General features: G+C 53.5%; 1 protein-coding gene across 3 annotated transcripts in view; it reads left to right on the forward strand.

Moving 5' to 3' along the window:
* Positions 1 to 19,008, forward strand: part of CTDP1 (CTD phosphatase subunit 1) — a 78,222-nt gene that overhangs the window by 12,707 nt on the left and 46,507 nt on the right. For all 3 annotated transcript variants that reach the window (XM_038771225.1, XM_038771223.1, XM_038771226.1), the window contains exons 3-8: positions 712 to 805; positions 1,060 to 1,188; positions 4,062 to 4,212; positions 13,868 to 13,958; positions 14,774 to 14,940; positions 16,394 to 17,383. In XM_038771225.1, the coding sequence (XP_038627153.1) occupies positions 712 to 805; positions 1,060 to 1,188; positions 4,062 to 4,212; positions 13,868 to 13,958; positions 14,774 to 14,940; positions 16,394 to 17,383 (1,622 nt within the window). The remainder of the gene's footprint in view (positions 1 to 711; positions 806 to 1,059; positions 1,189 to 4,061; positions 4,213 to 13,867; positions 13,959 to 14,773; positions 14,941 to 16,393; positions 17,384 to 19,008) is intronic.

Consider the following 19,008-nt stretch of genomic DNA (forward strand, 5'->3'; position numbering starts at 1 on the left):
CTCTAGACACAGTAAATGCTCAATAAATAACACTGATTGATTGAGTCTTTTAGACTGCGAGCTCACTGTTGGGTAGGGACTGTCTCTATATGTTGCCAAGTTGTACTTTCCAAGCGCTTAGTACAGTGCTCTGCACACAGTAAGCGCTCAATAAATACCACTGATTGATTGATTCTTTTAGACTGTGAGCCCACTGTTGGGTAGGGACTGTCTCTATATGTTGCCAAATTGTACTTCCCAAGCGCTTAGTACAGTGCCCTGCACACAGTAAGCGCTCACTAAATACAATTGGATGGATGAATGCATCTCCTGGTGAAGGGTGGATCGTCTGGGGCGCGACGCGCAGCTGGTCGTTTCCCACCATCTGCCCATAAGCGGTTAAGAGCCTGGTCTCATTTGTTTCAGGCTTTTTCCTTTTGACGATTGATTGATTGATTGATTGATTTTGACGGCCCATTTCAGACAACTGCAGATCGAATGCGCCTGGGAATTGGGAATACCAGGGCTGAATCCGTTTCTGAGCAGGAAATGCCAACTCCCAGCAACGCCTGGCATTCACTCAGTCGTATTTATTGAGCGCTTACCGTGCGGCCGAAACCTAACCCTCGCCTGCGGCGACCCGCGGTGTTTTTTTGGAAACCAGCGAACCGGGAAGAGCGTCCGACTTAAAGCGGCTCTTTTTTCCCCTCTTTTTCCCCCCACCCCTCTCAGATTGCAGAGTAAGAATGGAAAACAGCACATGCCCCTGTCCACAGCCACGGTGTCGATGGTTCACAGTGTGCCTGAGCTGATGGTCAGCTCCGAGGTAAGGAGGCCCGGCCCTCGGCGGAGCGGGGGACTTTCTCGTCGGAAAGACGCAGCTCCAACCGAGTGGCGGTGGGCTGGGCATCCTAGTGTTGGTAACGGGCCCAGAGAAGTTGAGTGACCTGTCCAAGGCCACACAGCGGTCAAGCGGCCGAGCCAAACACCACCGTGATCACTGTCGCGGTGAAGCGGATGATAGGCGCCCTCGCGCATTCGGGCCGGTCGGTGATCCCGGTTTCTCCGTGCCGTCCTCAGCAAGCGAAGCAGCTGGGGCGAGAGGACCAACAGCGGCTGCACCGGAACAGGAAACTGGTCTTAATGGTGGATTTGGACCAGACGCTGATTCACACCACGGAGCAACACTGCCAGCAGATGTCCAATAAGGTGAGCGTCCCCGCGAGAGCCGGGATGCCGGGGGAGCGGGGGTGGTTCGGCTGGGTCGTCATTACAGCCTCCTCTCCCGAGTGCTTAGTGCAGTGCCCTGCGCGCGGTGAGCGCCCAACGAATACGACTGACTGACTTGTTGCGTGGACTCGCTCGTCCCCTAAAACCATCGATCGATCGATTAGCTTAGATTAGAACAGTGCTCTGCACGTAGTAAGCGCTCAATAAATACGATTGATGATGGTGATGATGATGATTAGCTGGGTCCGGGGAAGGAGCTTTGGGCAGAAAAGGTGAGAGCGATGTAGAAATTCAGCCGATTCCACGTATTACGGGCTCACCCCAGTGGGTCTTAACCTCTCTGTGGAAATTTTATGAGGTTTATCAGTCAGAGGAGCCAAAGGGGCAGAGGTCTACACACACATTTAAAAAAATAATTCAGACTGTTATGGTTACTTGTTTTTATGAATTAGCTGGTTATCAGTTTTTTTTTCCTCTGAAGTATATTGCAAATTCGTGAGGAACAAAGTATTGGTTTGATTTGTACTTCCCAAGCGCTTAAGTGCTCTGTACACAGGAAGCGCTCAATAAATACAGTCGAATGAATGAATGAGTTGGTCCCCCGTGCAGTTGGGGCCCGCGAGCATTTGCTTTGGCTTTCGGATTCTCCTGCCCGCCTCGAGACGGTAAGCTCGTTGTGGGCAGGAAACGTGCCCATTAACTCCATTGCATTGTACTCTCCCAAGCGCGTAGTACAGCTCTTACCCCAGTAAGTGCTCGGTAAATTCGATCGCTGTGCCCTGTAGTCGACAGTTATCCCCATTTCATTAATGGGCCCGGTGTAGGGGGAGTACAAAAGAGTGACCAGACCTGATCCCCATCCTCAAGGAGCTTGGTGTCTTCTACACTGTACAGAGCCCAGTACTAAGCGCCTGAGAGAGGGGTTACTACAGAAAGTAGCCGTGATTCCCACCCTTGAGGTCTAAGTTGAGCCAGGACAGATATTTTTCCTGGTGTTTTGGGGGCAGGATAGCCATCTCTTTTTCAACGCGTAGGCAACCGCATATTTGGCGATTCAGATGCCGAGTCCATAAATCCGCAGGTCTTCATAATACTAATAATGGCATTTATTAAGCGTTTGCTATGTGCAAAGCACTGTTCTAAGCACTGGGGGGGATACAAGGTGATCAGGTTGTCCCACGGGGGGCTCCCAATCTTAATCCCCGTTTTACAGACGAGGGAACTGAGGCCCAGAGAAGCGAAGTGACTTGTCCAAAGTCACACAGCCGACAGTTGGCGGAGCGGGGATTTGAACCCGTGACCCCTGACTCCAAAGCCCCGGCTCTTTCCGCTGAGCCACGCTGCTTCATGGTGACAACAGAGCAGCCGAGCTCCGACTTTAAAAGCCGCCGACCTTTTCGAAATACCGAATCGACGCGTGGGCCCAGCGGTACGGGGGCCCGTGGCTTGGGATGGGGTCTTGGATACCGGCCCGCCCGTGCTGGTGTGATGGACTTCTTCTCTTCCTCCCTCCTTCTGAAGTCTTTAATAGCCACCCTGCAGATCTTGGAAGGATTAACAGGCCGCCCTTGCCTAATGAGAGGGCGTTTTCGGGTGTGGTTCAACAGACTCTGCGCCCACGCTGCCTCTGCCGCAAACCCCGCTTCAGATCACTTCAGGCCGGGCAGGGCTTCCCGCCCGTCGACGGTCGATTCCCAAGCGCTTAGTCCAGTGCCCTGCACACAGTAAGCGCTCAATAAATACGATTGATGATGATGATCGGGCACTGACCAGGCAGAAAGTCACGGGGCAGGAGAGGCGGGTTTTCCAACCAAACCCTGGCCGAGGTGATCTGGAGGCTCTAGAATACGGTTTGATCTCACCGTGTTGACCGTAAAGAAGCCTTGGCGTTCGGTTAAATTGTCCGAACGTGGGCCCTTGTGCAGGGACAATCCCTCCGACCAGAAAAAGAGAGTATTTAGCAGCAGAAAGAAGACTGGATGCGGACCAGTTTACCGGAAAAACCTTTTTAGACTGCGAGCCCACTGTTGGGTAGGGACTGTCTCTATATGTTGCCAACTTGGACTTCCCAAGCGCTTAGTCCAGTGCTCTGCACACAGTAAGCGCTCAATAAATACGATCGATGATGATGATCGGGCACTGACCAGGCAGAAAGTCACGGGGCTGGAGAGGCGGGTTTTCCAACCAAACCCTGGCCGAGGTGACCTGGAGGCTCTACAATACGGTTTGATCTCACCGTGTTGACCGTAAAGAAGCCTTGGCGTTCGGTTAAATTGTCCGAACGTGGGCCCTTGTGCAGGGACAATCCCTCCGACCAGAAAAAGAGAGTATTTAGCAGCAGAAAGAAGACTGGATGCGGACCAGTTTACCGGAAAAACCTTTTTAGACTGTGAGCCCACTGTTGGGTAGGGACCGTCTCTATATGCTGCCAACTTGGACTTCCCAAGCGCTTACTACAGTGCTCTGCACACAGTAAGCACTCAATAAATACGATTGATGATGATGATGATGATGATGAGGTCTGGCACATCTGCTGGAGGCGGAGGACAGCACCGGTTGCCTGAGCAGACGGAGATCAAACAACCTCTGAGAGCTGGGGAAAGGCCAACCCCCGCTATTGTAAATCCCCGGAGGATAGTGATGCCGGCTGTCAACCAGTCAACTGCGCGCTTACTGTGTACTAAGCGTTTGGGAGAGTACAGTGTAACAGAATGGGGAGACCCATCCCTGCCCTCAGAGAGCTTACGGTCTGTCAGGGCTGTTAGACACCATAGGCAGCAGCGGAGGGAGAGGGGACCGGGGTTAGGGTGGGTTTTTTTTTCCCGTTTAACGCATCCTGCTCCCCCTCCTAGGGCATATTCCACTTCCAGTTGGGCCGCGGCGAGCCCATGCTGCATACGCGGTTGCGCCCTCACTGCAAGGAGTTCCTCGAAAAGATCGCCAAGCTGTACGAGCTGCACGTGTTCACTTTCGGGAGCAGGCTGTACGCCCACACCATCGCAGGTGAGCCGCCCCTCGGCACCCCGGCCGCGGTCGGGGACGGGCAGACTCCTAGGCGGGGTGGGGTCCGGCCTCCTTGCTGCGACTCGGGGCGCGGGTGGTTGGGTTTATTTTTATGGTGTTGGTTTAAGCGCCGGAGGAGGTACGAGCCAAGCGGACACGGTCTTAATCCCCATTATACAGACGAGGGAACCGAGAGGCACAGAGAAGTGAAGCGACCTGCCCTGGGTCACACAGCAGGCGAGTGGCGGAGCTGGGATTAGAACCCAGATCCTTCCAACTCCCGGGCTCTAGCCGCTCGGCCGTGCCGGGCTCACGGTCTTAATCCCCATTATACAGAGGAGGGAACCGAGAGGCACAGAGAAGTGAAGCGACCTGCCCTGGGTCACACAGCAGGCGAGTTTGGGAGCGGGGATTAGAACCCAGATCCTTCCAACTCCCGGGCTCTAGCCGCTCGGCCGTGCTGGGCTCACGGTCTTAATCCCCATTTTACAGAGGAGGGAACCGAGAGGCACAGGGAAGTGAAGCGACCTGCCCTGGGTCACACAGCAGGTGAGTTTCGGAGCTGGGATTAGAACCCAGATCCTTCCAACTCCCGGGCTCTAGCCGCTCGGCCGTGCCGGGCTCACGGTCTTAATCCCCATTTTACAGAGGAGGGAACCGAGAGGCACAGGGAAGTGAAGCGACCTGCCCTGGGTCACACAGCAGGCGAGTTTCGGAGCTGGGATTAGAACCCAGATCCTTCCAACTCCCGGGCTCTAGCCGCTCGGCCGTGCCGGGCTCACGGTCTTAATCCCCATTTTACAGAGGAGGGAACCGAGAGGCACAGAGAAGTGAAGCGACCTGCCCTGGGTCACACAGCAGGCGAGTGGCGGAGCTGGGATTAGAACCCAGATCCTTCCAACTCCCGGGCTCTAGCCGCTCGGCCGTGCCGGGCTCGCGGTCTTAATCCCCATTTTACAGAGGAGGGAACCGAGAGGCACAGGGAAGTGAAGCGACCTGCCCTGGGTCACACAGCAGGCGAGTGGCGGAGCTGGGATTAGAACCCAGATCCTTCCAACTCCCGGGCTCTAGCCGCTCGGCCGTGCCGGGTTTACAGTCTTAATCCCCATTTTACAGAGGAGGGAACCGAGAGGCACAGAGAAGTGAAGCGACCTGCCCTGGGTCACACAGCAGGCGAGTGGCGGAGCTGGGATTAGAACCCAGATCCTTCCAACTCCCGGGCTCTAGCCGCTCGGCCGTGCCGGGCTCACGGTCTTAATCCCCATTTTACAGAGGAGGGAACCGAGAGGCACAGAGAAGTGAAGCGACCTGCCCTGGGTCACACAGCAGGCGAGTGGCGGAGCTGGGATTAGAACCCAGATCCTTCCAACTCCCGGGCTCTAGCCGCTCGGCCGTGCTGGGCTCACGGTCTTAATCCCCATTTTACAGAGGAGGGAACCGAGAGGCACAGAGAAGTGAAGCGACCTGCCCTGGGTCACACAGCAGGCGAGTGGCGGAGCTGGGATTAGAACCCAGATCCTTCCAACTCCCGGGCCCGGCCTGTAGCCGCTCGGCCGTGCTGCTTTAGAGGTTCTGCTTCATTCAGAAACCCTGGGCAGGGCTTTGCCCATGGCCCTCTCCCTTGCTGTGGCCGAAGAAGATTTCTCCGTCCCTATCATTTATTCACTGTCGTATTTATTGAGCGCTTACTGTGTGCAGAGCAGTGTACTGCGCAACAAAAAAAAGACACATTCCCTGCCCACAGTGAGCTTAGAATCCACAAAACAGGCTCATCGTCTATGAGCCGTCCTGATTCTGTGGGTCGAGACGTACTCATTCAGTCATTCAGTCGTATTTATTGAGCGCTTACTGCGTGCAGAGCACTGTACTAAGCGCTTGGGAAGTCCTAGTTGGCAACATAGAGATGGTCCCTACCCAACAGCGGGCTCACAGTCTAGAAGGACACTGAGGCGAGAGAGCAGTGGAGGGAACGATCTCGGTGTCCCTTCCAGGCTTCGTAATTCATTTATTCGATCGTATTTATTGAGCGCTTACTGTGTGCAAGGCACTGTACTAAGCGCTGGGGAAGTACAAATCCTAATGATTCCCGTTTCCGAGCTCTGCTTCGGAGCAAATGCAGCACGGCTTAATGCCCAGGACTGGGGGTCGGGGGACCTGAGTTCTAACGCAGACCCGGCCGCTGGCCTGCTGAGGGAGACCGGACAGGTTATTGAACTTCTCTCTGCCTCAGTTTCCTCATCTGTAAAATGGGGATTCAATCCCCCCTTCTCCCTCCCCGATAGACTGCGAGTCCCACGTGGCCTCTGTCTGATGACTGAATCCGTCCAGACACTCGGCAACGTGGTAAGCGCTTAACCAATACCGTTGTTATTATTATTATAGAAAAGCAGCGTGGCTCAGTGGAAAGAGCACGGGCTTTGGAGTCAGAGGTCATGGGTTCGAATCCTGGCTCCACCACGAGTCTGCTGTGTGACCTTGGGCAAGTCACTTAACTTTTCTGAGCCTCAGTTACCTCATCTGTAAAAATGGGGATTAAGACTGTGAGCCCCACGTGGGACAACCTGATCACACTGTATCCCCCCCGGCGCTTAGAACAGTGCTTTGCACGTAGTAAGCGCTTAACAAATGCCATCATTATCATTATTATTATTATTATTACCGTTACCGCTATCGTTTTGTGTTGATTTTGTGGGTTTGTGTGTCCCACAGAGCTTTCCTTTCTCTGGGCCCAAATCTGTCTGTTAAATCGAGTTAAGTTTTTGTCAACTCCCTATGTATTTTTTCCTGATGCTCCAAATACTTTGGTATGCCCCAGGCCAGGAAATAACTTCGGGTTTTACGGTCAACTCTATTTTTAGCCGTTTCCGTCCGCTCGTCTCTCTGTAAGTGTTGCAGCGTGGCTCAGTGGCAAGAAACCGGGCTTGGGAGTCAGAGGTCATGGGTTCAAATCCTGGCTCCGCCAATTGTCAGCCGTGTGACTATGGGCATGTCATCACTTTTAGACTGTGAGCCCACTGTTGGGTAGGGACCGTCTCTATATGTTGCCAATTTGTACTTCCCAAGCGCTTAGTCCAGTGCTCTGCACGCAGTAAGCGCTCAATAAATACGATTGATGATGATGACGACGACTGTCTCTATACGTTGCCAACTTGGACTTCCCAAGCGCTTAGTCCAGTGCTCTGCACTCAGTAAGCGCTCAATAAATACGATCGATTGATTGATTCTCTGGGCCTCAGTTCCCTCATCTGTAAAATGGGGGTTAAGACTGTGAGCCCCCCCCGTGGGACAACCTGATCACCTTGTAACCTCCCCAGCGCTTGGAACAGTGCTTCGCACGTAGTAAGTGCTTAATCAATGCCATCATCATTATTATTGTTGCAACAGAAATATCTTGATTTTTTTTTTTTTGTTTTAATATGAATCTGCTTTTTTCCCCCCCTAGTCAACTTCGGGGACCCCTGGATGAGTCAGGGCTACGTTCCTTCCTCAATTTAAGGGGGGGCCCTAGACTGGGGTGGTAGGGAGACGGGCAGGAGAGGGTAAAAATTGGGTTTGGGGGGGTGGCGACGGGGATTTTTGCCTAGGTGCAGCTCCGGCGATCCAGGTGGTCCCTCCCGGGGTGGCCGACGCCGGGCCCAAATCCCATTCTCACAGGGAGGAGTCTCGGCAGGTCCAGAGAAGCAGCGTGGCCCGGTGGAAACAGCCCGGGCTTTGGAGTCAGAGGTCACGGGTTCAAATCCCCGCCCCGCCACTCGTCAGCTGGGCGTGACTTTGGTCAAGCCGCTTCACTTCCCTGCGCCTCAGTTCCCTCATCTGTAAAACGGGGACTGTGAGCCCCCCCGCGGGACAGCCCGATCACCTTGTAACCTCCCCGGCGCTTAGAACAGGGCTTTGCACGTAGTAAATGCTATCGCAATTATCATTTATTATTACAGAGTTAGTGTCAAGCAAGGGGAGGGCAGCCCTTGGCCCGCTTCCTAACCGGAAAAAGTGTTTTCCGTAGGCCGGCCCTGTCGGCGACGGAGCGGGAGGCCGGGGAGCCGCTAAGGGTTGGCGTCTCTACGCCCAGGCAACTCCACAATGGGCCCCTGTCGCCTCAGCCGTCCGGTCGGGGGTCGATGGTATTTATTGAGCTCTCCCTGTGTGCAGAGCACCTCAGTAAGTATTTGGGAAAGTTGTTTCCCCCTCTAGACTGTCAGCTCGTTGCGGGCAGGAAACGTGTTTGTGGATGGTTAAATCGTACCCTCCCAAGCGCTTAGTTCACTGCTCTGCGCCCGGTAAAGGCCCAGTAAATACGACCGACAGACTGGAAAATGCACCAGTTGGCAGGTGCCATCTCTGCCCAGGGGGAGCTTCCAGTCTTCTCATCCCCTTAGGCGCTTAGTACAGTGCTGTGAGCCCACTGTTGGGTAGGGGCTGTCTCTATATGTTGCCAACTTGGACTTCCCAAGTGCTTCGTATAGTGCTCTGCACACAGTAAGCGCTCAATAAATACGATTGAATGAGTCTCTATATGTTGCCAACTTGTACTTCCCAAGCGCTTAGTACAGTGCTCTGCACACAGTAAGCGCTCAATAAATACGATTGATGATGATGATGATGATGATGATGCTGTGCACACAGTAAGCGCTCAATAAATCCGATTGAAGGAATTCCCTCACCCCCCACCCCCTCCCTCCTCAAGTCCTGTAGGTATTATTATTATTATTTTTGTAGGTATTTATCACTCTATTTTATTTGTACGTATTTATTCTATTTATTTTATTTTGTTAACATATTTTGTTTTGTTCTCCGTCTCCCCCTCCTAGACTGTGAGCCCACTGTTGGGTAGGGCCCGTCTCTAGACGTTGCCAACTTGGACTTCCCAAGCGCTTCGTGCAGTGCTCTGCCCACAGCAAGCGCTCAATAAATACGATTGAATGAGTCTCTGTATGTTGCCAACTTGTACTTCCCAAGCGCTTAGTACAGTGCCCTGCACACAGTAAGCGCTCAATAAATACGATTGATGATGATGATGATGAGTGAATGACTCCTCCCAGGGGCATCTTCAAAGTCTGCTGTCTCTCTGTGTTGCCAACTTGTACTTCCCAAGCGCTTAGCACAGTGCTCTGCACACAGTAAGCGCTCAATAAATACGATTGATTGATTGATTGATCTTCAAAGTCTGCGGCCATGAGGAAGCAGGGCGGGTAGGAGGCTTGAGTGGCTTGGGCTGGGCTGGTGGTACCCGAGCCTGCTGGGCACCGCCCCCGGGTCCAAAATGAAAACTCAGCGCCCGACTAGGCCCCCGGGGCCCCCAACAACCGGCGGAGCCGACAGCCGAGGAGCAGGGGGCATCTCCCTGCTGCCACCCGGGAGCGATCCGGATGGGCCGTGGCGCCGCGTGGCGGGCTGGGACGATTCCCGGGGCCGTGCCCGCTTCCGCTTCCTTTTCCTTTTCTTCTAGACCGCGAGCCCACTGTTGGGTAGGGACCGTCTCTATACGTTGCCAACGTGGACTTCCCAAGTGCTTAGTCCAGTGCTCTGCACACAGTAAGCGCTCAATAAATGCGATTGATTGATTAATTGATTTTCCAGCTTCCTTTCCCAGCTATGCCTCCGCTGAGCACCGGAGGGCGGCCTTGGGCAGAGAAAAGTTTCCAAAGTGGGAATGATATGATATTCCCTCCGTCTGGTCAGCATTCATTCATTCATTCATTCAGTCGTATTTATTGAGCGCTTACTGAGTGCAGAGCACTGGACTAAGCGCCTGGGAAGTCCAAGTTGGCAACAGATAGAGACGGTCCCTACCCAACAGCGGGCTCACAGTCGAGAAGGGGGAGGCAGAAAACAAATCAATCAATCAATAAAGCGTATTTAGTGAGCGCTTACTGTGTGCAGAGCACTGTACTAATCACCTGGGAAGTCCAAGTTGGCAACATATAGAGATGGTCCCTACCCAACAGCGGGCTCACAGTCTAGAAGGGGGAGGCAGAAAACAAATCAATCAATCAGTCAATCAATCGTATTTATTGAGCGCTTACTGTGTGCAGAGCACTGGACTAAGCGCCTGGGAAGTCCAAGTTGGCAACATAATAGAGACAGTCCCTACCCAACAGTGGGCTCACAGTCTAGAAGGAACAAAACAGAACATATTAACAAAATAAAATAAATAGAATAAATCATCAATCGTATTTATTGAGCGCTTACTATGTGCAGAGCACTGTACTGAGCACTTGGGAAGTACAAATTTGCAACATATAGAGACAGTCCCTACCCAACAGTGGGCTCACAGTCTTGAAGGGGGAGACAGAGAACAAAACCAAACATACTAACAAAATAAAATAAATAGAATAGATATGGACAAGTAAAATAAATATGTACAAATAAAATAGAGTAATAAATACGTACAAACACATATACAGCTGCTGTGTGGAGGGGAAGAAGGTAAAGCGGGGGGGATGAGGAGGGAGAGGAAGGAGGGGGCTCAGTCTGGGAAGGCCTTCTGGAGGAGGTGAGCTCTCAGTAGGGCTTTGAAGGGAGGAAGAGAGCCAGTTTGGCGGATGGGCGGAGGGAGGGCATTCCGGGCCAGGGGGATGATGTGGGCCGGGGCTCGACGACGGGATGGGCGAGAATGAGGCAGAATTTGGTGACGTCTGGAGGCTGGCCCTTCTGGAGGAGGACGGGGTCTTACGCTGTTCTCAGTGGCGCTCATTAGTTGCCGGACCACCGCAAAGAGCTGCGGGATTCGAGGAAAGGGATATATCGCCCAGCTTCCGCCGACTCCGGGAACGATCGCCTAGTTGGTCATAAATCCAGCGGGGCCCTGCCCCTCTTCTCTTTCGCGCTCTCGCCAGCCCCACAGCTGATCAGTAACCCCAGCGGAAGGTGAGGGCGAAGGCAGAGGAGAAACCACCCCTATCTGTCCCTTTGGCGTCTCATTAATGACCTCGCAAAAGCAGCTCCACGAGGCTGAAACCCTCCAACCGGGAGTTGTCGGATTGCAGGGGAACCTTGTTGCCGTGGACCTTGTGAGATGGTTCGTGTGGGTTAAAAGAAACCCAGCACACCGTGTCCCTGATTACTCTGCTTTTTACCGAGCAGGACTCCCATAATTCCAATATGTCGTTGCTTCTTTTAAAAATAGGTCTTCAGATATCTACCGACTAATCTCTAGCTCTCTGTTGTCCTTCCCGGACCCTCTCCTGTCCGGCAAGGTGAAAGTCCTCTCACGGTCACCTCTCTGCCTAAAATTGAAAGGAGCACTGGACTTGTCCCCCTCTCCATCCCCCACATCTTACCTCCTTCCCTTCCCCACAGCACCTGTATAGATGTATATATGTTTGTACATATTTATTACTCTATTTATTTATTTTACTTGTACATATCTATTCTATTTATTTTATTTTGTTAGTATGTTTGGTTTTGTTCTCTGTCTCCCCCCTTTTAGAGTGTGAGCCCATTGTTGGGTAGGGACTGTCTCTATATGTTGCCAGTTTGTACTTCCCAAGCGCTTAGTACAGTGTTCTGCACATAGTAAGCGCTCAATAAGTACGATTGATGATGATGATGATGATGATGATGATGACTGAGCACTTAGGAGAGTTATAACGGAATTAGTAGATGCAGTCCCTGCCTTCAGGGAGCTTACAGTCTGGTGGGAAAGACGGGCGTTGAAATAAATTCCCCGTCGGGATCATGATAAAGTGTAAAGATCTGGGTGGGGGGGGGGCTTTGTGCCCCAAAGCGCTTAGGGATTATGCCGTTTCACAGTCCGTGTCCTAGGGCTAACGTCGTTACGTGTGAAAGACCCACTTGGAAGCAAGGAATTCAAGAATTAAGTCTCTAATTCAGCCCAGGACTCTCCCTGTACGCAGCATGTCAGTTCGGGGCAACCCCTCGGAAATGTCAAACATATTTATAGACCTTGATATTAAGCACATTCTCGTCGGGCACTGGGACTGCTGGCATGCGGGCAGGCCGACTTCGCCGGAGGTGTTAGGCGGCGTACCTCGGGAAATGATTAGCCCTTTCCTTTGAGAACAGTTTGAAAAGCTCCGGGACCTACTTCTCTCTTGGTGCAGAATCGAGGCAGGTGTAGTTAGCTACACGGGGAGAGAAGAATACGCTAGCCACGATGTAAAGAGACGTAAAACCTCCCATTTCCCTCTACTCATTGCCTGGTTTTCTTGAACTTTTCAGGGTTATTTGAAAATAAAGTGGTTAAATTGGTTCCGGCTGCATTTAGCATTTCGGAAATGGTGGTCCTGTCTGACATCTGCACTCGGGCCACGACATCCCAGTAGCTCCCATTTCCGACCAAACTCAAGAACGAGGAAACGGGAGGCCCGATGGAAAGCGCTTCTTAATTTGCACTTTATCGGTCGTGGGCAGTGCCCCCTCTTTCACAGGAAAACAGAAATGTCCCGCAGAGCCTGCCTTAGTTGGATGTGATGCAAAGCGAAATTAAATTTAGCCCCAGCGAACCGTTGGAGGGCAATTAAGAAAGCTGCCTACGGTTCAGTAAGATGTGGGATACCGTTTCTGTTTTCTCATTTAAAGCGAACATCAAGTCAGTCAGTCGCGTTTATTGAGCACTTACCGGGTGCAGAGCACGGTACTAAGTGCTTGGGAGAGCACGATATAACGGACACGGTCCCTGCCCACGATGAGCTTACGGTCTAGAGGGGGAGGTAGACGTAAATGTAAATCCATAAAATTACAGACGTTCGTAAGTGCCGTGGGGCTGGGAGGGGGGGGGATGAATAAAGGGAGCAAGTCAAGGTGACGCAGGAGAGAGTGGGAAAAGAGAGCTTCGTCTCGGAGGAGGGGGTAAGGTGTTTGAGAGCTTTGAAATGGATGGTAAGAAGTTTCGGATTGATGCGCGACCACTGGAGGTTCTTGAGTGGGGAAACACAGTCTGGACGTTTTTGTAGAAAAATCATCCGGCCCGCAGAGTGAAATATGGACTGTAGTGGGGCTCTCCCACTGGCTGGGCTGGGAAGTCAACAAGGAAGCTGATACTGTAATCAAGGCGGGATAAGATAAATGCTTGGATTGAGGTGGTAGCAGTTTGGATCGAGAAGAAAGGGCGTGTTTCGTTTTTATGACTGGAAGTGTTTGCCAATCTGATATTTTCTCCTGTATCCTGTCCACCGCCTTTCTCCAGTGATTCACTAGTCTGGCGTTTCTGATCTAATGATAATAATAATGATGGCGTTTACTAGGCGCTTACTATGTGCAAAGCACCGTTCTAAGCGCTGGGGAGGTTACAAGGTGATCAGGCTGTCCCATTGGGGGCTCACAGTCTTAATCCCCATTTTCCAGATGAGGTAACGGAGGCCCAGAGACTTGCCCAAAGTCACACATCTGACAATTGGCGGAGCTGGGATTTGAACCCAAGACCTCTGACTCCAATGCTCGTGCTCCTTCCACTGAGCCACGCTGCTTCTCGTGATTTCAGATGATTTCCCAGCTGATGTGGCTAGAAGGTCAATGGCGATTCTGAGTCAAGAAGGCTAGCTTCTGAGGGCTGTATTTTTAAAGTCTTGAAAATGAGAATCTCTGCCGAGCAGCTACTACCCCCTAAGTTTTCCTTCCTGTAGAAAAATGTCCCCCCAAGTTAACAATATATGTTCTGAAAGTTAAACAACCCTTTTTTTTTTCCCTTCGAAAGGCTTTTTGGACCCTGAGAAGAAACTATTTTCCCATCGAATATTGTCAAGGGATGAGTGCATCGACCCGTTTTCTAAAACGGGGAATCTTAGGTACGTACACGGGTGTGTGTCTGTTCCCATTCATTTAGTTGAAACTTCCCATTTGTTCGTTTATTTTGTGGGGGGATTTTTTAATAGCATTTGTTAAGTGCTTACTATGTGCCAAGCACTCCTCTAAGCGCTGAGGTAGCGACGAGGTCATCAGGTTGGATACAGTCCGCGTCCCACGTGGGGCTCACAGTCTTATCTCGCGGTTTACAGATGAGGTCAAACAGCGGCCAAGTGGCGGAGCTGGGATTTGAACCCAGGTCTTTCCAACTCCCAGGCCTCCGCCCTATTCACTAGGCCACGGCCACTTCTCATTTGTGCTTTAGCAGTCAGAGATAAAGTGTGAGAACCGAACTGAGAGGGACCGAACCATCCAAAAGGGAGAACCGAGAAGGCCCTGTGGGTTGGCCGGGGCGGATGTCCGGGAGCCGAGGGTGCGGATTCCTGGGAAGTGTCAGCGGGAGAGCGATCACCCAGCAGCGGAGGCAGGAAATGAATTTTTAGCTAGCTACCCTGTCAAACCCACTCCGTTCGTCGAGAGCCCTCAAGCCTGTTCTCGCGGGCCTGCCTGCTGGAGAAATCTTAGCCCCATGACAACCGATCCCAGAGCCAAACTCCCGTCTGGAAATTGACAGCTCCGGGGCCTCTCTTGGATCGTGCTCCAGACAAGTGCCTTGTAGCCCTCCTCAAGGGTAAACGGCAATGAAATCTTCCTTGTGTGCCAGAGATGCCGAGTTAATCTGAAAAGCAGCCGGAGAGGTGGTCGGGTTACCGGCTGTGCCAAACGCTACTAAATAGGCCCTGATCTCATCTTTTAGAAATCTCTTCCCGTGCGGAGACTCGATGGTCTGCATCATCGATGACCGAGAAGATGTCTGGAAGTTTGCGCCCAACTTGATAACTGTAAAGAAATACGTGTACTTCCAGGGCATAGGGGACATCAATGCCCCTCCGGGATCCAGGGAAATGCAAATGAAAAAGAAGGGTGAGTCACTTCACACGCATTATTTTTCCCGAAGTAGGTGAGAGGAAATGCTCGGAGTGGTTTTCACCGTCCTCCCCTCGGCGGGCCGTGGTCGTCCGCGCGTTCGCTGGTGGTAGGATGAATTCCGTGTTCTCACTTTGAAACTGGGGAGGAAGGCGCGCTGGTGGAGCTGCCGGGCTCTCCGCTTTCACTCCCAGTCCTTCCCCGACCAATCTTGACCTCGATATTGACGGAAGAGGCTCGTGAGTGGATACATGTGCCCAATCCCCGGCATTTTGTGCCCGCTTTATTCAGATCCGCACGGAAAAAGTTTTCCGTGTAGTCTTAAAGAGTGTAAGCCGCAAACGGAAGGGGAGCTTTTTTTTTTTTTAATGGTATTTGTTCATTGCTTTCTACGTGCCAGGCACCGTACTAAGCGCTGGGGTGGATGCAGACTAATCAGGTCGGACACAGTCATCATCATCATCATCAATCGTATTTATTGAGCGCTTACTATGTGCAGAGCACTGTACTAAGCACTGTGCACAGTCCACGTCCCATGTTGGGGCTCACAGTCTTAATCCCCATTGGGGCACAGAAGTCAAGTGACTTGTCCAAGGTCACATGGAAAACAAGGGTCAGAGCTGGGATTAGAACCCAGGTCCTGTGACCCCAGCCCGCGCTCCGTCCACTAGGTCACACCGCTTCCAAGCTGACCTCGCTAACGAGGATGTGAGCCCTCCTATACTGGACTTACGATTTCCCTGGTCTTCTCAGGTTGGAGGGTCCGGGGTATCACTTCACTCGCTGCCGCCAGGCCCCTCGTGGAGGGAGGCGGCCAGATTGTGTGCCTTCCTCCTGTGCCGCCTTTTTTGATGTCCTCTCTACCTTCCTCCGGAGGAGGTAGGCCGGTGACCGTCTCTGGGGCTTCCTGCAGCGTTTCAGGGGGCCGGGAAATTGGGTGCGAGGCCTGCCCTAAGAGAGCTGGAGAGACAACGTGGCCCGCTGCAAGGAACGTGGGCCCAAGAATCCAGAGGCCCAGGTTCTCGTCTCAGCTCTGACAGTGGCCTGCTGTGTGACTTTGTGACCCTCTCTGAGCCTCTTTTTCCTCCTCTGTAAAAGGGACATTAAACGCCTGGTGGGCAGCCCCAAAAGGGACAAGTCCCGGGTCCACTGCCATTTTGCATCTACTCCTCATTTGACCCAGAGGAAGCACTGTCAGTCAGTTGTATTTACTGAGCACTTACTGTGTGCCGAGCACTGTACTGAGCGCGAGGGAGAGGAATCAGTGGCCTAACTACTAGCCCAGGGGCCTCTAGAGTTTCTCACTCGGTCTGAGGTTGATGGTTAAAAGTTGGCTTCATCGCCAGGCCTCTCTCTGTGAAACGGTCAGTGTGGGCCAGGGAATGGGACCAAAGAAAGGCGCTGCTTTTTCCCAGCGGGAATTTCTGTCTTCTTTTGCATGTACCTTCAGCCAGTCACTCCTCCAGAGCAGCCGAGGCCCCGGAGGAGACCGCGTCCCCGAAGGACGCGGAAGATGAGAGGAGCGCAGCCCGTCCGGAAGAGCAGAGCAATGGCCTCGGGAAGCCCAGCCGGGAGCTCAACGGCAGCAGGCCTGTCGACGGCGACTCTGCCGGGTGGGGGTCGGGGGCCGGGGCGAGCGACAGAGGCGCCGACCCGGGCGGTGGCTCCTACGACCCGCGGGTGGCCAGGGACCCCCAGGCCTCCTCCGAGACCCAGCCCGCCCAAGGTACCGCCGCAGGCGACCTGGACTTCGAACTGTCCAGCGACAGCGACAGCGAAGCGGACGGGAAGAGATCGTCGTCCTCGTCGGTCTCCGGTGGAGAGGGCGAGGAGAGGCGGAGATGGAAGAAGCCCAAGTGCCCCCAGGCCGGGGAGAGCCGGACCCCTGCGGGAGAGGCGCCCAGCGGCCCCTTAGACGCCCAGGGCGTCAGCCCGGTGGTGGGGGAGGCGGGCGAGCGGGACGGCCTCTCCGACCTCGCCAACGGCTGCGCGGACAAGAGGGAGGCCGAGACCGAGTCCCAGAACAGCGAGCAGTCCGGCATCACGGTCGGCGAGTCTCTGGACCAGAGCATGGAGGAGATGGAGGAGGTGGAGGGGGACGAGGAGGACGAGGAAGAGGACGCGGACGCGGACGACCACCTGATCTACCTCGAGGAGATCCTCGTCCGGGTGCACACGGATTACTACGCCAAATACGACAGGTACCTGAGGCAAGAGATCCAGGAAGTGCCCGATATCCGGAAGATCGTCCCCGAGCTGAAGAGCAGAGTGCTGGCCGACGTGACCATAATATTCAGCGGGCTGTACCCCACAAACTTCCCCATGGAGCGGACGCGGGAGCATTATCACGCCACAGCCCTGGGAGCCAAGATCAACAAGAGCCTGATCCTGAGCGCCGACGACCCCAACAGAGCCACCCACCTGATCGCAGCTCGGGCCGGTGAGTGTAAGCGAGGTGGGGCCGGGGCCTGCCGCGGTCTCATCATCATCATCATCATCAATCGTACTTATTGAGCGCTTACTATGTGCAGAGCACTGGACTCAGCGCTTGGGAAGTACAAATTGGCAACGTATAGAGGCAGTCCCTACCCAACAGTGGGCTCGCAGTCTAAAAGACGGGCGTGGAAGCATGAGGAGCGGTGTGGCCTAGCGGAAAGAGCACGAGCTTGCCACTCTGCCACGTCTGCTGGGTGACCTCGGGCAAGTGACCTCACTTCTCTGTGAGAAGCAGCGTGGCTCAGTGGAAAGAGCCCTGGCTTTAGAGCCAGGTCATGGGTTCAAATCCCGGCTCCGCCAGTTGCCAGCCGGGTGACTTTGGGCAAGTCACTTCACTTCTCTGCGCCTCACTTCCCTCATCTGTAAAATGGGGATTAAGACTGTGAGCCCCCGTGGGACAACCTGATCACCCTGTAACCTCCCCAGCGCTTAGAACAGTGCTTTGCACATAGTAAGCGCTTAGTAAAAGCCATCATCATCATCATCATTCTCTGGGCCTCAGTTACCTCAACTCTAGAATGGGGATTAAGACTTTGAGGGACTGTGTCCAACCTGATTATCCTGTCTCTACCCCAGCACTTAGAAGAGTGCTTGTCTTATGGTAAGCGCTTAACAAATTCCCCAATTATTATTACTATTAGAAGCCCCGGGGCGAGCTTGGGATCCTGGGATGGTCCACTGCCAGCGATCGGCATCTGTCCACGGCAGGTCCCTTTTGTGTTGCGTGTTGTTTGGTTCCGGTCACCCTGGGGCCGGCGCCGACTGCCTTCTCCTCCAACTTCGGAGGCTTCAGATGAGCGTCGGGTGGAACTGAAGCATCGTGGTGGTGGTGGCCCAGTGTGCTGATCGTTAAATTCACTTTTGCACAGGGGCAACCCAGCCAGCTTCAAAGCTGGTCTCGAGGGAAACTGGATCTCTACAACTCTGAGCTAGGAGGCCAGGTTCGGGTTTGTTTTGTAGCACCCCGAAGCCCTTGGGACGCAAGTCCCGGACCTCGCGGTAACGTTGGCCGGTCCCCACAGTGGAATTCGCGTCGGGCGTTGCCTGGGGCGGACAGTCACAACCTCAGATTTCCTGTCCGAGGGTCCGAAACAGCAGCCCTGCATCAGACACCGTAGCCAACTTTCCCTAAAGAGTCGCGGTATCCCTCAAGAAAACCCTTTCGAGGAGAAAGTCGGAGGGTGCGGGATGCCAGAGGCCTGCAGATTAGGAAGCCAGATCCCCTCTGGTCCTCACCACTCCTTTGTCTTCACGGCGGTCGGAGTAAGCGTAGTTAGCCCTTCAGAAGGAGCAGCAGCTTCCCGGCTACTAAGGGGCCACTTGGTGTTTTGCCGCTTCCGAGACTGGTGCCCCACCACCCTTAGCTTCCCCCGAACCCTCGAGCTCTAGAAGGGCTGGCGTTCCTTCCCCTGGGCTCCCGAGAGTAGCCTCCCTCCCTTTCCTTTAAAGACAGACCAAGGATCCTTCCAAGTGGGACTACATACTTTCCCCACAATGTAAATAGCCAACCTAGACTTCTAGACAATGTAATGTTTCCCAAACAGCGCAGAGGTGCACGTGAGCTCTCGC

Source organism: Tachyglossus aculeatus, chromosome X2, assembly GCF_015852505.1.
Source record: "Tachyglossus aculeatus isolate mTacAcu1 chromosome X2, mTacAcu1.pri, whole genome shotgun sequence".
Taxonomy (NCBI): domain Eukaryota; kingdom Metazoa; phylum Chordata; class Mammalia; order Monotremata; family Tachyglossidae; genus Tachyglossus; species Tachyglossus aculeatus.